General features: G+C 47.9%; 2 protein-coding genes across 8 annotated transcripts; both read left to right on the top strand.

Annotated features, from left to right (window-relative positions):
* Positions 1-58: 58 nt before the first annotated feature.
* On the top strand, positions 59-9,531 carry gkup (glucuronokinase with putative uridyl pyrophosphorylase). Of its 6 annotated transcripts, none has more exons than XM_040186756.2 (23): positions 59-251; positions 1,001-1,107; positions 1,188-1,232; positions 1,719-1,872; positions 1,953-2,024; positions 2,105-2,193; positions 2,362-2,518; positions 3,615-3,692; positions 4,086-4,177; positions 4,335-4,440; positions 4,523-4,602; positions 5,621-5,689; positions 5,876-5,936; positions 6,238-6,254; positions 6,326-6,383; positions 6,790-6,882; positions 6,965-7,025; positions 7,136-7,249; positions 7,641-7,698; positions 7,816-7,884; positions 7,959-8,022; positions 8,552-8,623; positions 8,964-9,531. In XM_040186756.2, the coding sequence occupies exons 1-23, from the start codon at positions 195-197 to the stop codon at positions 9,066-9,068; spliced, it is 1,878 nt and encodes a 625-aa protein (XP_040042690.2). In that variant the 5' UTR covers positions 59-194; the 3' UTR covers positions 9,069-9,531. The 6 variants fall into 6 exon arrangements, 5 of the variants coding, with proteins under 5 accessions (XP_040042690.2, XP_077962345.1, XP_040042707.2 ...); XM_040186773.2 differs by having other exon boundaries at positions 91-251; positions 1,001-1,089; XM_040186765.2 differs by having other exon boundaries at positions 104-469.
* Positions 9,532-9,962: 431 nt separating this feature from the next.
* Positions 9,963-24,044, top strand: ubash3bb (ubiquitin associated and SH3 domain containing Bb). Of its 2 annotated transcripts, none has more exons than XM_078106287.1 (14): positions 9,963-10,194; positions 17,588-17,641; positions 17,940-18,126; positions 18,241-18,439; positions 18,523-18,692; positions 18,908-19,116; positions 19,212-19,335; positions 19,457-19,583; positions 19,646-19,765; positions 19,870-19,962; positions 20,040-20,184; positions 22,517-22,623; positions 23,047-23,156; positions 23,355-24,044. In XM_078106287.1, the coding sequence occupies exons 1-14, from the start codon at positions 10,067-10,069 to the stop codon at positions 23,487-23,489; spliced, it is 1,908 nt and encodes a 635-aa protein (XP_077962413.1). In that variant the 5' UTR covers positions 9,963-10,066; the 3' UTR covers positions 23,490-24,044. The 2 variants fall into 2 exon arrangements, with proteins under 2 accessions (XP_077962413.1, XP_077962424.1); XM_078106298.1 differs by having other exon boundaries at positions 19,460-19,583.
* Positions 24,045-24,187: the final 143 nt, after the last annotated feature.

The following is a 24,187-nucleotide window of genomic DNA, read 5'->3' on the forward strand; positions in this document are numbered from 1 at the left end:
CAGGTGTTTACTTGTGTTAGTTCCATCTATTTATACCGAATACATCTTCTGCTCGCAGTACTCTTCTCTGTGAAGTGGTCGAGTCTTTTATTGTGAAGGCGCAGGCGGAAGGATACTAACCTCGGGGAGAAGCGGTCGCAGACGCGTCTCGTCAATATCTGCACGGCGGTAATCGATCACAAGGAGCGTCGGCGATGATCTGCATCCTGCTGGTGGCCGGTCACGGCACCGTGTTAGAGGCCCAGATAAAGGTGAGGTTGACCGGGACCGAAACGGGACCCTACCTGAGGAGGGGCAAAGTCCACCTCGGCACGCGGCGGAGGGTTCCCGTGCGCCGGACTGCGTTAGAGAATCTGCTACTTGAGTTCTGGGATAGCTGTCGTGCGGCGTCGGTACCGGTCAGACCACCGGGGAAGACATGTTCTGGATCGGGGGGGTCCACTGGGGAATTCGGGACACATCTGATACGGTACAGCCTTTACCGGGTCGAAGTCATATTACATGAGACTTTGTGCCCCCCCCCCCCCCCCCCCCCCTCCCGACGATTAAACAGCAGGAATTTAAAGCTGATCACTTTGAGATTTTTTTTTAAAAGGTTCAAAACTATTTGTTCCCATATCGACATAAAATATGTCGGGTGTTTGTGTTATAATGAAGTGCGTGTCCACACTGGAAACCGACAATATGACGTCAGCTTCTTTAAGCGCAAAGTAAGTGTTGCGTTCAGGGACACTTGTGCTCCTCAGCCGCACGCGGGACGTCCCCTTGATTAGGGCACAACACGACGATAATACAGATCACCGAGGATACAAAATACTACTGAACAAAGTCACTTTAGCCAGTGATGAGGATGTTGATGCTCGTCCAGGAAGTAAAAGTCGCCTCCGGTGCAGAGCGGATGAACTAGATTCACCTTCTAGGCCCAGATATTATACAATATGTCGAAAGTTTCCTTTGACAGGGAAAATAAAGCTCAAATGTCTCCCCCCCCCTCATCCAGAACGATGACACAGGTTTGTACAGCCAGCTGGCCGGAGTCCCGAAGGCTTTGCTCCCCGGCACCGGAGGAAAGAAGATCCTGGACTTCTGGTGGGAAACGGTCAACATGTGCGTAACAAACCCAACATCTGCAGTTGGTGCTCCGTGTGGCTCTGTGACACTCGGCCTCCTCTCTGGTCCCTCTGCAGGAGACAGCTGTTCACAGAAGTCTATCTGGTCACTAATGCAGACAAGTGAGTTTCACGTTCCCGTCCAATCGAGTTTCTGTTTTTAAGGCGACGATAGCGACTTTCATCAAGTCCAGAACGGGACGTGTTGCGTCAAGTAAACGCGTGTGATGCTAAATACATTCGTCGTTAAATGGTAGAGAGCAAAAAATACACAATGGGAACAGACATGTTGCATTTTAAGTTTAAAAGTTTGAGGGAACTAAAAGAAGACGTATTTTTCGGGGCGTAAAGTGAAGTAGAAATGTAAAGTTAAGGGGAATTAACAGTAACCTGGAATAAATAAATTCATGAACACTTTGCTTCTTCAGGGAACAAATTAGCGATATGAGGGTTTTATCAAAAACAAGTTAATAGTAATAAGGCCCAAATAGATGGAGATCCCCAAATGAGTTATTCACTAACGCCGTAATGATGCACTTGAGCGACGGAGCAGAGGCGGCGCCCGTTCGAGGGGCCCCAGGTGAGTCACCTGGGGCCCCTCGTCCTCAGGTACAAGCACTTCGAGCGCTGGGCCACAGCCAACGACTTCCCGGTGGAGAACGTCATCAACGACGGCAGCACCACGCTGGAGGACCGCCTCGGCGCCGTGGCCGACCTGGAGCTCGCCATACGCAGCCGCCGGCTGGCGGACGACGTCATGGTGGTACGGCGGTCGCCGGCGCTCTGTCACGTTTTTCCTTTTGCCGCGTTATTAGAACTGAACCGAATGTCTGTGGCTCTCAGATCGCAGGAGACATGCTGTGCGCCGACCAGAACTTTGACGTGGCTCAGGTCATCCGCTTCTTCAGGTCGGAGGTGATTATCCGCCGTGGTCGCGGGCGGGAGTCGAATAGGTGATCTTGTGTAGTGGTGAGCAGTGGGTTTGTGTGCTGCAGCCCGGAGAGCTGATCATCTACTACGAGCTGGAGGAAAGCGAGAAGAGCAGCACCAGGGGCATCGTGGAGGTGTGCAGGGACACCCACAGGTGAGCCGCTTCCTTCTAGTCCCACAATGCACCACACGCTGTGAGCAGCGCTGAAATGATGTGTTAGAGTGTTAATTCTCTGCAGTGACCACCAGGGGGCGCGTACACACACACTTCGTGCATCATGTCACTGTTGCAAATGTGATTTTATTCTGTTTTATAAATCAGGATAAATCGCTTCTTTGAGAAACCACATGAAGGGCAGACGACGTCCCGGCTCGCCAGCGTGGTGTTCTACTGCATCCAGAGAGACACCTTGTCCTCCCTGTCGGACTTCCTCCACCTGCAGACCCGAGCCAAGGACCGGTCCTTCGGACGATTCTGGGTTTGTACCTAAAACAGATTCTCTACCGTTAAAGTTACTGGAAGAGTCTCGGTTTAGTCCTGATCCTCTACGTCGGGGATTCCCAAAGAGTGGTGCGGCCCCCCCGGGGTGACCAGCGGCCTCCAGGGGCTGCGAGAGAGGAAAAATATACTGGCGGTCTAATAGTGTAATAATATCAAATATAATTGATAAAAATAGGGTTTTTTTACACACAAGAGCAACATGAATTTTAAAAATACCCCTTTAAGATTAAAATGTAAAAGGAAAAACGTTCAATAAATTAATGCACTGCAGCTCCTCCGTTTATGTACACTAGCTAACGTTAGCCTACTTTGTGCAGCTAACGTGAGCTAACAGCTAACTTCATTCATCAACAGACAAATATGTTAATCTGGCTGCAGAAACATTCAGGTCACCTGAAGTTATCAGTCATGAGACGAGAGGGACGGAGAGACAGAGGGACAGAGAGGGACAGAGAGACGGAGAGGGACGGAGAGACAGAGAGGGACGGAGAGACAGAGAGGGACAGAGCGACAGAGAGGGACGGAGAGGGACAGAGAGACAGAGAGGGACAGAGAGACGGAGAGGGACGGAGAGACAGAGAGGGACGGAGAGCGACAAAGAGACGGAGAGAGACGAGAGGGACAGAGAGACGGAGAGGGACGAAGAGACAGAGGGACAGAGAGGGACGGAGGAATCAGAGCTGATAGACACGGAGAGTAAATGCTCACGTCTCCTGCTCGCAGAGAGCGTTGCTGCTCTGTGTCTGTCTCTGTCTGTCTGTCTGTCTCTCATCTGCAGTCTGAGTCCCCTTCGCTTTGTGTGAGATCCTCAGCCTCCCTTTCTTATTCATCTCTGTTTCTGAGACTGTGCATGTGCCACTATTCGTTCTTTACGCGGTTTACTGTGTTTAAATAATGTTAAATCCACACAACACGAAGGTTCCTCACGGTAGCTTTAATGCTACACGACTTCCCTTTACAACCTGAATCACATAAGTTAACTTCTTTAACAAATCTTTTAGTTATGACGAGGTTGGACAATCGTCACTGTACATGTATTATGATGAGAACAAAAAGGTGCTGATGTTCTTCAGGAGTGGCTCATCAACGAGAAGCAGCTCGATGTGTTTGGGATGAAGCTTCCTACCGGCTTCCAGCTCATTGGACAAGTGGTTCGTATTTGTACCTCAGAGCATCAGTCATGTTTTTCCACACGTTTAAATGTACACCAACATTATTTATTCTACACTTTAGCTTTGTGGTCCATTGATTTAACACTTAATTATTGTTTCTTTCAAAGAGCCACAACAAAGTTGGTCCTTGATTATTTCATAAAATGAAACAAGTCCCAGAGATCCTTTTTAACTTCGGAGCTGCTTTGAGTAAATAGACCAGTTCATTGTCAATTTACTCCTCTGGTTTCATACAAGACCATGAGACCATCATCGGCCAATCCGCCGCCCCAAAGATCTAAACCTACGGGAAACACCGCAATGTCCCCACAGCAATAAGTGAGGTCCCCGTGACAACGTCCACCTCTCACATCGTCTGCTGTCCTCACACAGGGCCTGTCGGACTACACCAGGTGGCTCACCCACTACTCCACCAAGCAACAGGGCGCTCCTGCCAAACCAATCACCTGCCGATCCTTCGCCAGGTAAGAAAAGCCCTCCGACTACTGAGGCTGTTTTCAGTCGGCGCGTTGTCGTGAACATGGCCTCTCACCCTGAGGACAGAAGGTCCGCCTGAACTCTGAGGACGATGACTTATGAAATACATAAATGTTCAAACACCACCCGATGGATTCCTCTCAGGGTGGGACTGATGGGGAACCCGTCAGACGGCTTCCACGGCAAAACCATCGCCATGTCCATCTGTAACTTCTGGGCCGAGGTCACTCTGGTGGAGAGCCAGACTTTGGTAAACCACGCTGGCCAAAAAACACCTTTTTCTTTTACATTTTGGGAACATGTGCAAAAGTTACGCAAACGTTTCTCTGCAGGTTCTGGTCCCACATCCGCTCAACGACCCCACCGAGTTCGGAAGCCTGCAGGATCTGTTCTGCATCAGCAGGAAGGAAGGGTGTGTACTCGAGGACTTAACATGAGCTGCTCCTCTGGACGCTCCTCTGGACGTTCCTCTGGACGCTCCTCTGGACGCTCCTCTGGACGTTCCTCTGGACGCTCCTCTGGACGTTCCTCTGGACATTTATTTCTCTTAATCTATTTAAACATTAGAAAGTCTGAGGTATCACATCTCCTTTATACATACAGTACTACTAGTCGGTTCATTACTTGAGAGTACATTTGTACAACTTTGTCAAAAGCCCCACATGCAGGAGCATCGTCCTCCAACACTGGGGAGGGAGGGAAAAGTTTATCTCGTCTTTAAATTAATTGACAGCACTAATCATGTCAGACACCATTCTTCTCGTCTTTAAACCGAGTGTTAGCAACTAGCATCATTGCTTCTCTTAAACCCTCCTCGTCAGAAAAAGCCTTCTTGTTCTTCATTTTTAAAATCCTTTTTAATCAGCGGTCTCGTGAAAAAAGACTGTTGGCCCAAAGCTGCTTTCAGGTCGGAGGCCTTTTCTGCAATGCGCTGCCAGGCGGCTAGCTAGCAACGTAGCTAGCAACGTAGCTAGCATCGCAGCTGGCAACGTAGCTAGCAACGTAGCTAGCATCGTAGCTGGCAACGTAGCTAGCATCGTAGCTGGCAACGTAGCTAGCAACGCAGCTAGCATCGTAGCTGGCAACGTAGCTAGCAACGCAGCTGGCAACGTAGCTAGCAACGTAGCTAGCATCGTAGCTTTGGTGACACATACTGAAGCGTCTTACCACACAGTTGCCTCCCTAACGAGACACACATTTATCTTCAACTGTGGTAAAAACGATTTTTTGTCTTAAATATTGTCATTTTAATTTCTACAGACAATAATGAAAGTGTTTTGAGCTAAAAAATACCCACAACAAAACATTTTAGATGGAGCTTGATGGAGACCAGGGATACTTTTAGAACCCCTGCTCTAAATATTCCTCTGGACGTTCCTCTAGATGTTCCTCTGATTGCTCCTCTAAACGTTCCCCCTCCTCCTCTGTAGATACTTGGGAGGTCTGCGGTTGCTGCAGGCCACCTGTAAGAAGTTCTACCAGTTTTGCTCCAACCAAGGGTGAGGCTAACTTCTGAAGGAGGCTCGGGAAGGTTCTTCACCGAGTGACGTCTTTTCTGGATTGAGTTTTGATCGCTGACTGCCTGACCTTAATAAATTGAGCTTCATTTATTTAAATTTGTGTTTTAAACCAAACTAAGACCAAATAATAAGCCGCCACTTAATGCTCTTCTTCTCTTTGTGCAGCATCGCTTTGACGAAGCAGAACTTCACTCTGAAGTACGACACCAACATTCCTCGTCAAGTGGTGAGGAAGCCTTTTAAACACCAGCCTGGAGGAGATGAAGCACCTCCGGGCTGCGGTGGAATAGTCATTTATTCTCGTGAAGGTGCCTCGCTGAGGTACTCAAGTGTCCTTCGAGATGAGAGATGTTAGAGTCCTTTTGCTGCTAAGAAAAGGTCTCCTGAAGGTGGCATCACAGCTACGTAGCTCAGAGAAAGGCCGTCTGTTCCTCGCTGCTCATGACCTCGGCTGACCTCTGGGCTCACCAGGCCCCCGTGTTCAGTGTGAGAACGTAGTGTAACCATGACTTTTCTTTCTAATGCAGGGCCTCGCTGGAAGCAGGTAAACAGCCCGACCTTTCTTCTTACCTTCTAAAGCTTTCGGTGAAGGTAATCGTTCATGTGTTCACGCAGCGCCATCGTCTCTGCTACTCTCAAGTGTCTGATGAAGTTCTACAACATCACCGACAATGTGAGGATTCAAGTACTTATTTACACATGGCACCTTTCAAACAAATCACAAATAATTCAAAGTAATGCAATTTTAGAAAAAAAATATTGTACAATAAATGACTTATTAACTAAGAAGAAATCACACACTTTATATGTCCCTTTATAGCACATTTGGGGGGCAGGGGAAATTAGATATTTTGCAATATCTAAACTTCTTTGTTTCCTTTATTTCTTTATTTTATATATTTTCTGCAACAAGGAACTTTCATTTAGAGCTGATTCTGGCGCCCCTTGTGGACAGAAGCAGTAGTGTTTCAGAGCACCGGGGCCCTTTTGAAAAGCTCACGTTTTACTCTTTACATCTTTGGAAATAGGATCTGTATTAAATACAAAGCTTTTTATATATTGATATTTTCTCCTCCCAGGATCTTCCAAAGTCGATCCGAGCCAACTTCATCCTCAACGTGGAGACCGAGGAGCTTTTCATCACAGCCGGTCTGCAGGACCGAGTGGTCCAGGTCAGTGACATCGCCGCCTCTCCTTTGGTCCGCCGCTCGAATACCTGCGGGAGCATGAAGAGTTCCTCCTCTACCTCCTCAGGTCTACGAAGGGTTGGTCTACATGGACTTCGGCAAGAAGCTGATGGAGGAGCAGGGCTACGGTACGGAAGGCAACGCCTCAGCCCCTGGAAGCCAAAGAGACGAATACATTGAACTCTGTGTTCCTGTGTGTGTGTGTGTGTGTGTGCGCGTGCGTGTGTGTGTGTCCCAGGTAACTATGTTTCCATGGACATGAGCGGGCTGCCACCGTTCTGGTTGGCTTACCTGAGTGACCCCAGCGACTCCGGACGGATCCACAGCAACATCAGGCAGCGTTGGCTCAGTGGTGGGTCCTCATATATATATATATATATATATATATATATATATATATATATATATTAATTATATGTGTGTTCTGAATTTAAAGTTCTCCTGATCAGATGTAAAAGAAGCAGTTTGTCTCACACACCTGAAGCAAAGGTGGGCATTTAAAAGGTAAAGTGAGAATAGTTCAGACTCCATTGGAGAGAAACAGAAGACGGTTGTTTGTCAGTTAGTTTGTGTTGCTTTGTGAACCCGAACTAACTGAAGTCGACTTTGTCTTGTTCTGTATTTAATGAGTAACACATTTCAGACAAATAGTGCTCCATGTTTTTAGCGTAAGCCGCTTTGCCTTTAACTTGAACGCTGGTGCGTTTGTTGCACTGCTGTGATGCGGCCTTGTGTCTCCTCAGGAGAACCTCTGGTAGTCGAGGCCATGAAGACCTTCGCAGAGCTCACCGATCAGGCCAGGTCGGTTGGAGGACTCAACCATGAAGACTTTGTTAAAGAAAATACAAGCGCCCCCCTGCTGAGCTATGAATAACCACGGGATTCCTCTCAGAGCGTCTCGTGTTGTCCTCCCCTCAGGGCGGCTCTGCAGGACCGGGACTGGCGGCGCCTGGCGCAGCTGATGGACCAGAACTTCGAGCTGCGGAGGTAAAGGAGGCCTCTGTGGCGACGTGAGGCCGTCGTGTCGCGCTGACCGCTGAAGTAACCGCGTCTCCTTACAGGTCTGTGTACACCGACGCGTGTCTGGGTCCGGGCAATCTGAGGATGGTTGAGCTGGCGAGGCAGGTGGGTTCTGTAAGGGACGGTGCGGCTCCCTGTAGAACACATGTTGGACCCTAAAACGGAGACCAGAGACCACCAAGACCAGATTCGCCTTCGCTTCTTTCATCCAGAAGGTTTCCACTGGTTTACCAGGATATACGACCGCCAGACTCCATTGAGAAAACCAGGGATTTTACATCCTCCATCAGTTTGTTTAGTCATTGTGTGACTTTGGTTAGTTAACCCACACTAACTAACCGATGGATCAACATCACCTGTGTTCTGAGGGGTTGAGTTGCTGTTTGTTTTAGTCTGGTGGTCAAACCGAGAGCATCGGTAGAACAGACACTTAAACTAATGCTGGTTATTATATAACAAACTGTAGTAATACGCTGCTACTGCTACTACTACTACTGCTACTACTACTGCTACTACTACTACTACTACTACCACTGTGCAGAAGAAGTAGTGCCATGAGCACAACATGTGTGACACTTTTCACAGTATTTTTTTCCTTCAGGATTCATTGAGTTCTCGCTGCTCCTTTTTGCAGTTTGGCTCGGCGGTGAAGTTGCCGGGCAGCGGGGGGGCCGTGGTGGGCCTGTGCCTGGATGGAACCAGACTGGTAGGACAGCACTGCGCTCACATTCGCATGCGGAGTTACTTCTTATTAATTAATGATCTGTGGATCTTTGGCAGATCTTTGCGTAACTTTTCCGTCTTACGTTGAAAGTTATCATATGTAGGTAATCACATTAAAGGTATAAAAAATAGGTTATCAATACTAAAGATATAATAAATACGTTATGAAAGGTATAATGAATAAGTATGACACTATATTACATAATACTATATAATCCGACTGAGTAGTTGGGTTCATGTTGCTGCTCAGGCTCCATAATGTGTCATGTGACCTGACCTGCGGCTCCTTGGCTCTGAGCTCAGATGTTCCGTTGGTCCACCAGGTGGAGATGAGAGCGGCCTTCCAGGAGGCCGGCTGTGTCTTCTGTGTCATCGCGCCCTACGACCCGTCCGCTGACCTCGGGTCAGTCGGAAGAGATCACATTTGAGGAAGTGCACCACGAGGCCACGGTGATACATTGATATATAATGTTTTTTCCTTTAAATGATGTGTGTTAATTGACTTCATATCACGGTGGTGACTGAGTCTACGGTCTGCTGATGAAAGTATTGTAGTATTCATATTGTAGTGTTCATACATCTGCAGTATTATGGACCGGAGGACATTACTGACGAAAACATGCAGAGTTAGTTTTCCTCCCTTACTACGCAGTGTTTACGGTATTAATACAGTAAATGTTGGGAAAATTAAATTTATTTTTTCTCCTCCTTTTTATACACACAGAAGTCAATACAAACTGTAATTTACCATATTGTGTCAAATGTATCAACCAAAATGAAATTAAGTAATTCCTTTTCTACATGCGATGCATTACTGAAGAGGCTCTGTGGACATTATCTTTGTATAATTCATGTAATTTATTGTACACAAATTAAAAACAGTTTATAGTTGATAGTGTTTTGTCATGTATGCTGTTCAACCTAACACATATTTCTCTATTTGAATGCAACTATCTTGATTAAAAAAATGTATATATATATATTATATATATACATAATAATATATATATTATATATATATAAAATATATATATATTATATATAAAAAATAAAATAAATTATATATACATTATTTTTTTTATTTATTTTAATCAAGATTATTTGCAAAAATGCCCTAATACATACCGTCTATATTTCCAGATGTGCAATTCCCCCTTTTTATTAATATTATATGTTATTTCCTTGTGAATAAAAGCACGGACACAGTTCCGACCAGTTGAGTCCCACGTTGTGCGCCTCCAGCCCCCGCGCGTAGATCCGCGGATTCCCGGCTGTAAAGCCCCGAGGAGCGGATCTATTCGCTGCTCTTCCTCCGGTGGGCGGAGTAGCGGACTCTGCCTGCCCTCTGCGGCCGCTCGGCGGTGCTTTTCATGCGGACCTTGCGGACCATCCGGAGGCGGACGGCGGAGGAACCGGGCTCTCGACCATGGCCGCCAAGGAGGACCTGCACAGCAGAATCGTCCCGCGCAGGCTGCGGCAGAACCGGGCGGGTTCGGAGGCGTCGGGCTCCGACCTGGACGTGCTGCTGTCGATGGGCTTCCCGAGACCGAGGGCGTAAGTAGAGGGAGCGTTCATCCGGGCACCGTGACGCGGGACACGGCCGGTGCGTGTCGGTTTATTACTTTGTTTAAAACTCAATAAACAATATGCAATTAAAGAGAATAAAGTAGTAAAAACGGTAGAATAATAAACCAGTGTTACATGTCAAATAACCTACAACCATTTTACCTTTTGTCATTATTTTACTGCGGCCATTAATTAAATTTTCATCCTCAATGTTAGATTAGTCATTATTAAAGTTGTGTTTGATTCATTAGTGAGATCTGTCATGTTCAGAAGGTGGTCGGGATGCATGAAGCGTGACTGTGTGTCATATGCTTCACCCTGTGTCCTCTACCGTTGATGAATGGAGGGACTGTCTCTGACTTTGGCCCTCACATCCGTCCCGTGGGCCACAGGCTCTCCTCGTAAACGCTACTGTACGCCGGCTTCACTCACAGCTGGTAATAAACACATCAAGGATTCGTTCCTCGTGTTGGCGACACGCATTTGTTGGTGTGTTGCTTCAGGTCAGGAGGTCAACATTGTCACCCACTGGTTTGTGGACTGTAGTTATGAAGCTTGCGCAATGCTTCCATCTTGGATTACAGCCATTATCATATTGTTTTTTGCAGCCAGTAAACAGGAAGTAATCTGGATTGAGGAGGACCATGGTAGTCTCTGGTAAAGACTTGTCAATCAGCGTTTAGCCCCGCCCTAAAGCATCCAGTTTGCCGGACTCTTTACTTGGTGAACATCATGATGTGTTGAAGAAGACTTAAACTAGAGACTGAGACATAAACTCATGTTTACAATGTTTACTGAGGGAATAAATCCAGAGAGAAGTAGAGTCATTTCCTCATAGACGTCTATGGGAGCAGAGGAGTCGCCCCCTGCTGGTCAGTACAGAGAAGTAGAGTCATTTCCTCATAGACGTCTATGGGAGCAGAGGAGTCGCCCCCTGCTGGTCACTACAGAGAAGTAGAGTCATTTCCTCATAGACGTCTATGGGAGCAGAGGAGTCGCCCCCTGCTGGTCACTGCAGAGAAGTAGAGTCATTTCCTCATAGACGTCTATGGGAGCAGAGGAGTCGCCCCCTGCTGGTCAGGAGAGAGAATTCAAGTAAAAGACTCTCAGTTAAAGCAGCTAAACTTATTCCTGTCCGTATTTCTTGAAGTCTTGTTGAAATCTGTGTGTGTGTGTGTGTGTGTGTGTGTGTGTGTGTGTGTGTGTGTGTGTGTGTGTGTGTGTTTGTGTGTGGCGGATAACGCCAGTGGCAGGAAAGCGTTGACCCAGAACACACTCCCTCTTCCCCTTTATGATCCTTGGCCGCACTCAGGAATGAGCTGCCGGCAAAGCTTTAAGCCCAGTTCAGAGCTACGCAAGGGACACGCAGACGCAAGACCCCCCTTGCGTGTCCCTTGCGTGTCTTTTCACACCTCCTTGTGTGCGTCGACCCATTTTTCTGGACTAGCGTGTAAAGCGACGCAGCCTCCTGCAGCAGCAGGCTGTGATTGGTCTCTGACTACGTCCTTTACGGAGTCTCACGTCTCCGTTTTCACAGCACAATACGGCCGTTATTAAAAGGAAGAACGTTTACGAGAGAACGGATCCGATTGAAGAGCTTTTAAATATGAGCGCTTGTACAAGCCGTCATTGGCGGACTATGAGGACGCCGGATGGCCTCCGATTCATGGAGGGAGATCTCCACAAACGAGGGGGACAAAATCGTGGAGGAAAATACGGGACAAATGTGTCCTTGATGAAGAGCAGCAGTGTGGATGCACGGGGCAATAAGGTCTGTGATAAATAAATAAAGCAACCAGCGACTTCCACACACAAAGACGTGACTCTCCAGGTCGTCTTCAACAAAACACGTGACTCGTGTCGTGGCGCAGGGGTTAGAGAAGGTGTGCTAGGAAGCACAAGGTTGTTGGTTCGATTCCAGGCTGCCCCATGTTCCATGTCGAAGTGTCCCTGAGCAAGACACCTAACCCCTAATTGCTCCCTGGGCAAAATGTGACAAAGCCTTGGGTTTAAAAGTCGTGGCTTAAAGCACCAACGATACTATTTGACCAATTGGAGTCTTTGCATTCCAGCAGGACGATGATCCTGATGATATCAGACGGAAGCGGCAGCAGCAAATAGAGACGGTAGGAAGAAAAGAAAGATGGCGAAATGATGAGAAAAAGACGCGTGAGACGGAGAAAGTGAGCGAAAGGGACGGGGAGGAAAACGAGGAACAAATTTTCTGCAAAAAGAGAAAAGATCTTAATCCTCCCACTGGCCATCCACATGTATGTACTCGATTACACTCTTCAAATGTCTGCGTGTATTATTTATAATTTGCTGAGACTGTCAAGTCCAAATGTGAGTTTTCACTTTTTATTTTTATCTTTAAATGCAGCCCGACTTTTGTTCAGTTAATTGAGAGAACAGCGTTTATATTTGCAGTCACACACACGTGTTCAGTTCTTTGTTACGTGACAATAAATATTGTCAAAAGAGTTTTAGAATCCTACAGAATGCATTTGGTTTGTTAGTCGTGTATTGATCACACGGGGATCTAAGCTGTCGGCATCCAGCTGCTGAGCCAGCTGTGGGTTTCCATGTGGACCTGAGAGCCCGTTGGACTGACAGCTGCTTCCCCTCAGTCCCACTCAGGTTCCTGCTCTCCTCTGGTTCTCCAACCAGTCGTAACAGGCGATGAAACGGCGACGCCCCGAGGCCGAGGTTTAGTTTATCGAGCGCCGCGTTAATGGATGCACATCCTCCAGCGCTTTATGGATCACACTCAGATCTTTGATCAGATAGTGGGGGACGTTTCCCCGCCTACAGAGACGTGATGGACACATTTATTCCCCTAATCCCCAAAGGACAAGATTCCTACTGAGCTGTTTACGTGTCTCATGGAAATGAATATTCATGTGTGTGAGTGAGTGTGTGTGTGTGTGTGTGTGTGTGTGTGTGTGCGTGTGTGTGTGAGTGAGTGTGTGTGTGTGTGTGTGTGTGTGTGTGTGTGTGTGTGTGTGTGTGTGTGTGCGTGTGTGTGTGTGTGTGTGTGTGTGTGTGTGTGTGTGACCCAGCCATCTGTCCCCGTGGTAAATTTGCCAAATACGCCGTCTGGAGATTGTCCAGCGCCTCAGGTCCACTCGGGGAGGGAGGGGGCAGATACAGTAGTAAATATACATGTGAGGGGACGTTACTACCGAGGATGAGCCAGATGTTACTAATGCAGCGGTGAATTCATGGGATCAATACTTACTAATTGGTGGTAGAGACCCAACATGGAGCTAAAAGGAGAAAGAAATTTAATGGAGGGCACACGTTGAATTAATGCTTGTGGGGATTCATATCTGCTTGTTATGAGGTTAGATGGTTTTCTGTGTCTAGTAAAGGTGGTAAAAATGTAGTAACATAATAAATATAAAGGCTGGTTTTCTTCTTCAATCCCCAAGTGGACAGACAGAAAAAGAAAGCAAAATGCAGCAGGACCATAACTACTGTTATCAGGTGGACTGTGACCTTAGATCGGTCCATGAACATACTGTGTGTGCGTGTGTGCGTGTGTGCGTGTGTGTGTGTGTGTGTGTGGTATTAACGAGCTGGCAGGTCAAACAGAAACGAGTTCCTCGTTGTTTCCCTGAAGAGGTCGTTTTCTCTTCTCGTTTCAGCTCCTCAAACATTCACCGAGTGAGGAGGACGAGTCGCTTCAGTGCACAGACGAAGCTGTACGAGCTTCCTGCATCAGGAGATGAATCCATAGTGAGCACATGCAGGTGTAGTGGAGTTTGTGTTAAGTCTTCTCACAAGGAGGCAAAGCACATTACAGTTGTTCCCGGTTGCTGAACGTCAGCGAGCACAAGAGTCACGTGTGCAAAACTCACCTGCACAACTCACTGCAAGCAACACAACTCTCAACACACGACTCCAAGCAGTATATATATATATATATATATATGTATATATGCGTGTGTGTGTGTGTGTTCACTAACAGGTCTAAAACAACTTTCACCTGCATAGAATCCTCAGTGTTTTAGAGGCTCATTCCGTGTTGAATGTGTGGTTCAGTTCTGACAGCAGCGTGTTGCATCTGAACAAAGTGCAGTGGATCCACAGTGTTGTGCAGGTTGTGTGTGCGTCATGACGTCATGTGATCAGCGTGGAGAGTTTTGAAAACTGTGTTCAAGCACTGAAAAGGATCTGGAGTTCGGTCCTCATGAACTGCTGCTGTGCAGATGGAGTCAGAGTTTTGCACACGTGACTCCAGATGTGCTCGCTGACGTCCAGCAACCGGAAAAAACTCTAACTGAAGTTTGTTCGTCCTAAACGGCGGCTTAAATCCAGCGATACCTCGCTGGCTTTTGGTGCTGGTGTGGAGGAACCCGCTGAAGTGTTGTTTGTGGGGCTGGAACAATATGTGGCCCCACAGGAAACACGGATCCAGGATCGGTTCTATTGTGGTTGAGCGGATGAGCCTCAAGTGGACACAATGCTGACAAACAAAGGTTGCTCTTCTGGTTCTGACGTACTTAAATTAACCCCGTCTGAAGTCAGTGAACCACCACTGATGGGGGGGGTCGGGGGGGCTTTGGAAACAGGAAGTGTGAGGATGCATAAAGCAGATTTCCCACAGCGGCGGGACCCAACGAGGCGTCCCGTGATTGGGCGGCTTGAGCTCCCGTTTCACATGGGTGGGCTCTAACGGCACAAAACCAAACATACACACATACTCATACATATATATATATGTATATAGATGTTTATGTGTATGTGTATGTGTGTGGCAACACATAGCTTCAAGGTTAAAGGCTTCAAGCAGATTGTGTGATGTGAATCGCAACTTCACCACGACGGACTAAACTAAATCTCTTATCTCTGACATGTTATTAAAGAAGTATCAAATACTAAATTAAACTAAATATAATGCCGCTGTGTGGTAATAAACAGCGTGTTGAAGTGAATAATGATGAATCGACCTGTTATGGTAAAGTGGTAGAGTCTCTATCACCAGAGTCCCTTTGGAAAACCTCTCGTTCTACCACAGAGCCTCACTCACCTCTCAGTCCTGGTTCTCCAGGGACTGGAGGAGAAGCTCTGCTCCTCGGGGAGGAGAAGCAGGAGAAAGAGGTCGAGCCGCACGCAAAGCCAGCTAGCTAGTTTGAGGCCTTCTTTCCCTTCCCGTCGGTCTGAGGTTCGAGTCAACGGTTGACTTTGTTTTCACTCCTGGGGGGCGACGGAGAGAAGATGTTTTCTCACAAACGACGGCCTTGATGGCGGTTGAATGACTGGGTTTGCTGTCCAGAGGACAGGAAGTCACCACGCGCATCAAACCCCAGTAAGACTATTGTTCTTGCTTTGTTCATTTGTTTGACCAGCCGGTCTTCTCCCATTTCTCTCTTCTGAGAAAATAAATCATCACTTTGGGACATTTTCCTACAAAACCCTTTTATTCATCCATCCCACACGGATCTGTATCTCACAGACCTCTCAGAGAAACATCTGCCGCCGCCAGAATCCGCCGGATGCTTGGAGCCGATGTTTTAATACCCGGGGGAGCAACTTTTTAATGAATCTGTTAATCAACACATTCAGTTTTTACAAAATGTTCCTGACTCATCGTGACTCATTCACATGTTTGAAAGAGACATCGTGCAAAAGGTGACATTTAGTTGCTACGAAATTGCTCCTACAGCATCAACCAGTGGCGCAATTAGCCGGCTAGTTCGTTAGCTTGCTACTTGTGACATGCTAACCTTATATTAGCCAAACAGGCTGGCGCTAACTCACGGCTGCCTTCAAGGCCTTTGAGGCCTCAGTGACCCCCCATCCGATGGGCCTCTCTCCTGGTGACCCCCCCATCAGATGGGCCTCTCTCCTGGTGACCCCCCATCAGATGGGCCTCTCTCCTGGTGACCCCCCATCAGATGGGCCTCTCTCCTGGTGACCCCCCCGGGCTCCTCTGTGTGTTCGCGTGGGCTCGTCCTCTGATCGGCGGGTTCGACTCGGCTCGCCGCGTGAAACAACAAACCCACGGACACGCACACGCTTGGTCAGATCCGTGTTCTTCCTGTTGTGGTTCTTGTAGCCGGGATTCAGAAGCAGGTACGAAGTAAAAAACACCAACTTTGATCCACATTTTTGTCTCATTTCTCTTCAAAATAAAAGGTGGAAACAGGAGCACTGTGGGTGGAAGTGGAGATTACTCTGATAAGACCGTGTTTCATGCAGAATAACACGGTCAGAGTGGTGGCAAGTAACACAAGTTCAACACTTATTTCACAAAGTCATGTAAAACATTATGATTTATGTTTCCAGGTGTTCACGGGTTTAATCTGGGCACGTTTCCTGAGGTATTGTCATCAAGCTTAAGGGAAGGAGGCGAGTGAGGCGGTCAGAGTGCTGGGTGTTAAAATGAAACGTGCCGATGATCTACGTCCGTCAAACAGATTCGATGCAGTCGGGTCTGCAGAAATAAGTCAGTAATAGTGAGTGAGTGTTGTGGAATGTGAAGTGACGTCTACTCTCTGCTGCTCACTTTAGGATTCACTGAATTGTTGTCACATGACTCTCAGGTGAACCAATCATGACGTCATAGTTCCGGATTTAATGTTATTTACAGAATGCAATCAGTTTGGGGAGAAATTTAAAATGATACGTGTGAAACAGAACGTTGTTTTAAGCTTGGATTTGGCTGCTTTTTCTAATGGATTCCACATGATGCATTCAGGGGCCATAGGAGGAAACATATTTTTAGTCCAAGCGTGGTGTTGAAAAGGTTTGTTCACACCAGGACTGCGTTCCAAATGATGACAAAGCAAATAATAAAATACGCGATTAAATCAAACCCCAACACATCAGGTGTGTGGTGTGTTCAGGGCCCGCAGTGGTTAACAAAGCCACGGGACAAGCCGCTTCCTCCCCAGGAAGGAGGAGCACCTCTTATCTCCAGAGGGGGGGTTAGATCATTTGATTCTGTGTTTGTGACAGTAAGACAGTGGACAACAAAACAAGACGTGAGAGGACGCTCTCCTTCCTCACATCTCAGAGACTCGTTAGCCAATTAGCTGGCCGCTTGCTTCCTAAAGGGGTTGTGGGTAATAGTTTCTCCGTCTTCGCTTCAGCCGGAGAGAGAAGACAGTGAATGCAACGTGTCTTCTGTAATGACGAAAGAGAAAACAAACGTACCCCAGAAGCTGTGAACTTTACTCATGTTTTCATACCTCTGATTCATTCACAATATCAAGCTGTTAATCTGCTGAACCAGATATTCATCTTTATTAGATCTGTATTCAAACAATCAACACAGATACACAGTAGGTGAAAAGAAAAGAGGGTCCCTGAACACACCGCTGGTTGTCCCGGTGGTTCTGGCGGCTGATGATCAACCTGCTTCTGTCTCTTGCAGACTGAAGGCTCTGGTGTCCACAGGCGGTCGCAGCGTGCAGGCAGCGTGTGACTGGTGAGTTCAGGTACTTCTTGTGAGGGGTGCTGCCCCCTGCTGGGGGAGCGCTGTGAACGAGATTATTACAGAACCTTTCCATGGAGATGATCCGTCATTGAGCCGTTTTTTTACCTCAGAATAACAAAGTCCGAGCTGTTTACCCAAAGACATCTGCAAGATGAAGCATGTGAAGATATTTGACAAATCTCCCAAATTCCTGCAGTGAATTAGACGCTCATATTACAGAGCGGTAGTTAAAAAACAAACTATACACACATGTATGTGTATATATGTGTACACTTGGGGGGGGGTGCAGGCTCTTCTCCCACCTGGACGACCCCTTCCTGGACGACCCTCTGCCCAGAGAGTTCGTGCTCTACCTGCGGCCCAGCGGACCTCTTCAGAACCAGCTCTCTCATTTCTGGCAGCAGAGCCGGGTCACGTGTGGCAAGAACAAAGCCCACAACATCTTCGCCCACATCACGCTGTGCCAGTTCTTCATGGTGAGCCCCCAAGGGAGGGTCAGGGTCAAAGGTCGTCTGACTACAAATGACTTTAGCATAACAAACAGATCTTCTTCTTCCTTCTCTTCCTTTACTACCCCACTGGCCCCTCAGTGTGCGGACCCCCAGGTGGAGGCCCTGTGTGAGGCCCTCAAGGCCTCCGTCCAGCAGTGGCGAGGTCGCTTCCCGTCTCCTCTCCCTCTGGATCTCTACACCTCCTCCAACTTCATTGGCCTCTTCGTGGAGAAGCAGGCGGCCGACGTCCTCAAGCTTTTTGCAGCCGACTTCGCCACGGAGGCGTCCAGGAAGGCGGGTAGGAACCAGCGGCGTGGAGAGGCATTTACCCACAATGCCCCCTTTAGTCAATCACCATGTAATGGTCCGTCTGGTCTCCAGAGGTCCACGTGGAGCCTCACAGGAAGCAGCTCCATGTGACTCTGGCCTACAACTTCCCCGCCAATCACCTGCCGCCTCTCAAGAAACTGGCCAAGGGCATCGAGGTCAAGCTGGGCTGTGATTGGCTGGCGGTCCTCTTCTCCCGGGACATCCGTTTCGCCAACCACGACGTAAAATTTATTTTAAAGTATTTCAAATAAAAAATATTAATTAATTCGAAGATATTTATGTACTGTGTATCTGATACTAGATATTTGATATGTATTATGTATATTTAAATTGTAATGTATTGATACACTATACATATGTACATTCATACATATATATATATTATAAATATTCCTTCTACTAACCTAAAGCCCCTCGCTCGGTGGTCGTCCCGTAGACCCTGCGGGCCGTGTACCCCTACGCGCCGCAGAATGAGGACGAGCTGGAGCTGGCTCCCGGCGACTTCGTCTTTGCGTCTCCGCTGGACCAGGGCGGGACCAGCGAGGGATGGGTCCACGGGACCTCGCTGGCCTCCGGGCTGTCCGGCCTGCTGCCGGAGAACTACGTGGGCCTCGCCGACGAGTCCGACGCCTGGGTCTTTCACGGGTCCGAGGCGTTTTTTGGGGGGCGCGGGGGGGTTTCCTTCTTTGCGACAGCATTTAATCTTAATTGTCTATTGTCTTGTCCTTGCTCGTCCTCAGCTCCCATTCCTTCTTCAGCCAAGGGCCCGGGGACAGGGGGGCATTTGACGGGCTGCCGGACGGCCGACGCTCCGACAGGCCCGGAGACACGCCCACCCCGAGTGTCACCTGTCATCCGATGCAGGTGTTGTTTTTCTCCTCTTCATCCTTGTCTTCTCCCTTCTCCTCAATTAAGTGTCCCATAAGTGTCCCATAAGTGTCCCATAAGTGTCCATAGGTGACGAGCGTTGCCTCTTCTTCGGCAGCAGGTCCTAAGGATCGGCGCCGGTTCGTCCCGGCAGCCCAAACGGACTCTTTTTGTGTGCCGGCACGGTGAGAGGATGGACGTGGTCTTCGGCAAACACTGGCTCTCCCTCTGCTCTGACAGCAAAGGTGAGAACCCCCCCCCCCCAGGTTAAAACAACCCCCCCTCACGGCCTCTTGTGGCTCCGCAGGTCGCTACGTCCGCTCCAACTTGAACATGCCGCCCTGCCTGCCGCTGTGGGGGGGGCAGAGGGACTACCAAATGGACGCCCCCATCACCGTTTTTGGGTCCACGCAGGCTCAGCTAGTCGGTATGTTCCCGCCCCCCCTCCTCCCCCACGGATCCATGAGTCACATGAGTCACATGACCAAAGAGTCGGCCCCCTCAGGGTGTGTTTGATCTGTGTGTTTCCAGGCGAGGCGCTGCTGGAGAGCAACGCAGCCATCGACCTGGTGTACTGCTCGCCGTCTCTGCGCTGCGTCCAGACGGCGCAGAACATCCTGAAAGGTGGAGATTCTCTCCGGGTGACGCCGCCGGACTCATGGGGCTCTTTTACTCCACTGACTTGGCTTCATTTCAAACAGGTCTGCAGCAGGAGGGCAAACTGAGGGTGCGAGTGGAGCCGGGGCTCTTTGAGTGGACCAAGTGGGTTTCTGGGAGCTCGCTGCCGGCGTGGATACCGCCCGCCGACCTGGCCGCGGCGCACTTCAGCGTAGATGCAACGTACAGGTGAATAAAACAAGGCAACACCTCCTAGAGGTGAATAAAACGGAGCAACACCTCGTAGAGGTGAATAAAACAAGGCAACACCTCGTACAGGTGGGTAAAACAAGGCAACACCTCGTACAGGTGGGTAAAACAAGGCAACACCTCGTACAGGTGGTTAAAACGAGGCAACACCTCGTACAGGTGGGTAAAACGAGGCAACACCTCGTACAGGTGGGTAAAACGAGGCAACACCTCGTACAGGTGGTTAAAACAAGGCAACACCTCGTACAGGTGGGTAAAACAAGGCAACACCTCGTACAGGTGAGTAAAACAAGGCAACACCTCGTACAGGTGGATAAAACAAGGCAACACCTCGTACAGGTGGATAAAACAAGGCAACACCTCGTACAGGTGGGTAAAACAAGGCAACACCTCGTACAGGTGGATAAAACAAGGCAACACCTCGTACAGGTGGGTAAAACAAGGCAACACCTCGTACAGGTGGGTAAAACAAGGCAACACCTCGTACAGGTGGGTAAAACAAGGCAACACCTCGTACAGGTGAGTAAAACAAGGCAACAGCTCGTACAGGTGGTTAAAACGAGGCAACAGCTCGTACAGGTGGTTAAAACGAGGCAACACCTCGTACAGGTGGGTAAAACAAGGCAACACCTCGTACAGGTGGGTAAAACAAGGCAACACCTCGTACAGGTGAGTAAAACGAGGCAACACCTCGTACAGGTGGGTAAAACGAGGCAACACCTCGTACAGGTGGTTAAAACGAGGCAACACCTCGTACAGGTGGGTAAAACAAGGCAACACCTCGTACAGGTGGGTAAAACAAGGCAACACCTCGTACAGGTGAGTAAAACGAGGCAACACCTCGTACAGGTGGGTAAAACGAGGCAACACCTCGTACAGGTGAATAAAACAAGGCAACACCTCGTACAGGTGGTTAAAACAAGGCAACACCTCGTACAGGTGAATAAAACAAGGCAACACCTCGTACAGGTGGGTAAAACAAGGCAACACCTCGTAGAGGTGAATAAAACGAGGCAACACCTCGTACAGGTGGGTAAAACAAGGCAACACCTCGTACAGGTGGGTAAAACAAGGCAACACCTCGTACAGGTGGGTAAAACAAGGCAACACCTCGTAGAGGTGAATAAAACGAGGCAACACCTCGTAGAGGTGAATAAAACGAGGCAACACCTCGTAGAGGTGAATAAAACGAGGCAACACCTCGTACAGGTGGATAAAACGAGGCAACACCTCGTACAGGTGGGTAAAACAAGGCAACACCTCGTACAGGTGGATAAAACAAGGCAACACCTCGTACAGGTGGGTAAAACAAGGCAACACCTCGTACAGGTGGGTAAAACAAGGCAACACCTCGTACAGGTGGTTAAAACGAGGCAACAGCTCGTACAGGTGGTTAAAACAAGGCAACACCTCGTACAGGTGGTTAAAACGAGGCAACACCTCGTACAGGTAAATAAAACGAGGCAACACCTTGTACAGGTGGGTAAAACGAGACAACACCTCGTACAGGTAAAAAAAACGAGGCAACACCTCGTACAGGTAAATAAAACGAGGCAACACCTTGTACAGGTGGGTAAAACGAGACAACACCTCGTACAGGTAAAAAAAACGAGGCAACACCTCGTACAGGTGGGTAAAACGAGACAACACCTCGTACAGGTGGGTAAAACGAGACAACACCTCGTACAGGTGGGTAAAACGAGGCAACACCTCGTACAGGTGGTTAAAACGAGGCAACACCTCGTACAGGTGGGTAAAACAAGGCAACACCTCGTACAGGTGGTTAAAACAAGGCAACACCTCGTACAGGTGGTTAAAACAAGGCAACACCTCGTACAGGTGGGTAAAACAAGGCAACACCTCGTACAGGTGGGTAAAACAAGGCAACACCTCGTACAGGTGAGTAAAACGAGGCAACACCTCGTACAGGTGGTTAAAACGAGGCAACACCTCGTACAGGTGGGTAAAACGAGACAACACCTCGTACAGGTGGGTAAAACGAGGCAACACCTCGTACAGGTGGTTAAAACGAGGCAACACCTCGTACAGGTAAATAAAACGAGGCAACACCTCGTACAGGTGGGTAAAACGAGACAACACCTCGTACAGGTGGGTAAAACGAGGCAACACCTCGTACAGGTGAGTAAAACGAGGCAACACCTCGTACAGGTGGTTAAAACAAGGCAACACCTCGTACAGGTGGGTAAAACGAGACAACACCTCGTACAGGTGGGTAAAACGAGGCAACACCTCGTACAGGTGGGTAAAACAAGGCAACACCTCGTACTGTTCTCCGTGTTCCTCCTCTCAGGCCTCTGGTCGCGGTCGACTCGCTCTCGGCGTCCGAGTCGTACGAGAGCTACATGAGGCGGAGCCACCAGGTGACCCGAGACATCCTGTCTGACAGGAGGAACGCAGGTGAGCACAAACAAGACTCATAATTATACTTTGACTTCTTGAACAGTTCAATGTGACTTTATTCTGTTTGTACAAACCGATCTGCTTCTTCCTCCTTCACTGATTCAGCGTTTGATTTCTATCATGACGCTGCACCAGGTTTTGTTTTGTTCTTCTTTCGCCGGTTATTATATTTTACCCTTTTTTCACATTTCTCCTCATGACTACTTATTTTCTATGTATTTCACTGCTATGATTAAAATGACTTTTTATTACATACTTTTACAACATCATTCATTTTTCAGGACTTCACCGTCACATTTTGAAATACTTTTCTTACTATGGCTTAACTTTTTACAACATACTGTACTGACGTTTTGTATGATATTGTTATCCCGCTGTCCTCCCCCCCTCCTCCTCTCCCCCCTCCACCCCCCTCCTCAGGAAACCATGTGCTGATCGTGGCCCACGCCTCCTCCTTAGAGGCGTGCACGCGCCAGCTGCAGGGCCGCGGCCCTCAGAGCGCCAAGGACTTCATCCAAGTAGTCCGAAAGGTCAAAGATAAATATTAAAATGCAATATTTATTATAACTACATTAAAGGAATAGAGAATATTGGCATCAACCGGGAGTCTTCTCCTGATCATCTAATGATGTTGAATAGAGATTATGTTGTGTTGCCCTTAAAGGGAAGAAAGTAGTTCCCGTGTGACACATTTCCCTCCCAACCTAAACCGGACCCCTGCTCCTCAGATCCCCTACCTGGGCTTCTGCTGCTGCGAGGAGCAGGCAGACACGGGGGTGTGGCAGCTGGTCGACCCCCCCATCCTCCCCCTCACACACGGACCGAACCACTCCTTCGACTGGAGGGAGACGCTCCAGCAATGATGACATCCGACGTGCCCCCAACCTGGTCACACTGTGCCCCCCCCCCCCGCTGGTCCTAGTGGACGTTCTGTCTCAGACCTCAAAGCACGGGGGACTTTCTTTGAGGGAGGGGGGGGAGCTTCCCCACTTTTACAGAATCTCTTTAACGATCAACTAAATTCTAAAAACACATCGGGATTTTTAGAAGATGATGATAAATGATCATTTATTATCGTGTTTTTCTTGATTGAAGTCACTTCTCAAGTGAATTAAATTAATTTGATAATTAAGCTGCGGGACAGTTTGATTAAATTCATTTTTCATCAACGAAGTGCTTTATTTTAACACATTTTACAAAAGCTTTCTGTTAATTAATTTATTGTTAAATCGAACCCTTATTTTACTTGAATATATTTATAGTTACATTAATTTAATTGTTTATAATTTGTCCATTTAAATTAGAAAATTGATTAAAAAAAATGTATATGCTTTGATTGAACTTATTTGTCGGTTTTTGACAAACAGAAGTTAATTAAACAGTTTAATATATATATATATAATAAATAAATAAAGAGACGAGACGTGAGTGTGATGTTTCTCGGTGAATCTCGTTGAATTATTTTTCTGCCCTTATTCTTCTACTGTTACGCACAATGTTACTATGCTAACATTAGCATGTTGTTACGCACAATGTTACTATGCTAACATTAGCATGTCGT

Source organism: Gasterosteus aculeatus, chromosome 1 (genome assembly GCF_964276395.1).
Source record: "Gasterosteus aculeatus chromosome 1, fGasAcu3.hap1.1, whole genome shotgun sequence".
NCBI lineage: Eukaryota > Metazoa > Chordata > Actinopteri > Perciformes > Gasterosteidae > Gasterosteus > Gasterosteus aculeatus.

Bases quoted from the DNA above. Each gene is read 5' to 3' on its own strand.
- gkup (XM_040186756.2), top strand. From the start codon at position 195: ATGATCTGCATCCTGCTGGTGGCCGGTCACGGCACCGTGTTAGAGGCC. The intron at 1,873-1,952 runs GTACGGCGGTCG...TGTGGCTCTCAG, and splicing joins TGGCGGACGACGTCATGGTG to ATCGCAGGAGACATGCTGTG. The intron at 4,178-4,334 runs GTAAGAAAAGCC...GATTCCTCTCAG, and splicing joins ACCTGCCGATCCTTCGCCAG to GGTGGGACTGATGGGGAACC.
- ubash3bb (XM_078106287.1), top strand. From the start codon at position 10,067: ATGGCCGCCAAGGAGGACCTGCACAGCAGAATCGTCCCGCGCAGGCTG. The intron at 19,117-19,211 runs GTCCGAGGCGTT...GCTCGTCCTCAG, and splicing joins GACGCCTGGGTCTTTCACGG to CTCCCATTCCTTCTTCAGCC. The intron at 20,185-22,516 runs GTGAATAAAACA...TCCTCCTCTCAG, and splicing joins AGCGTAGATGCAACGTACAG to GCCTCTGGTCGCGGTCGACT.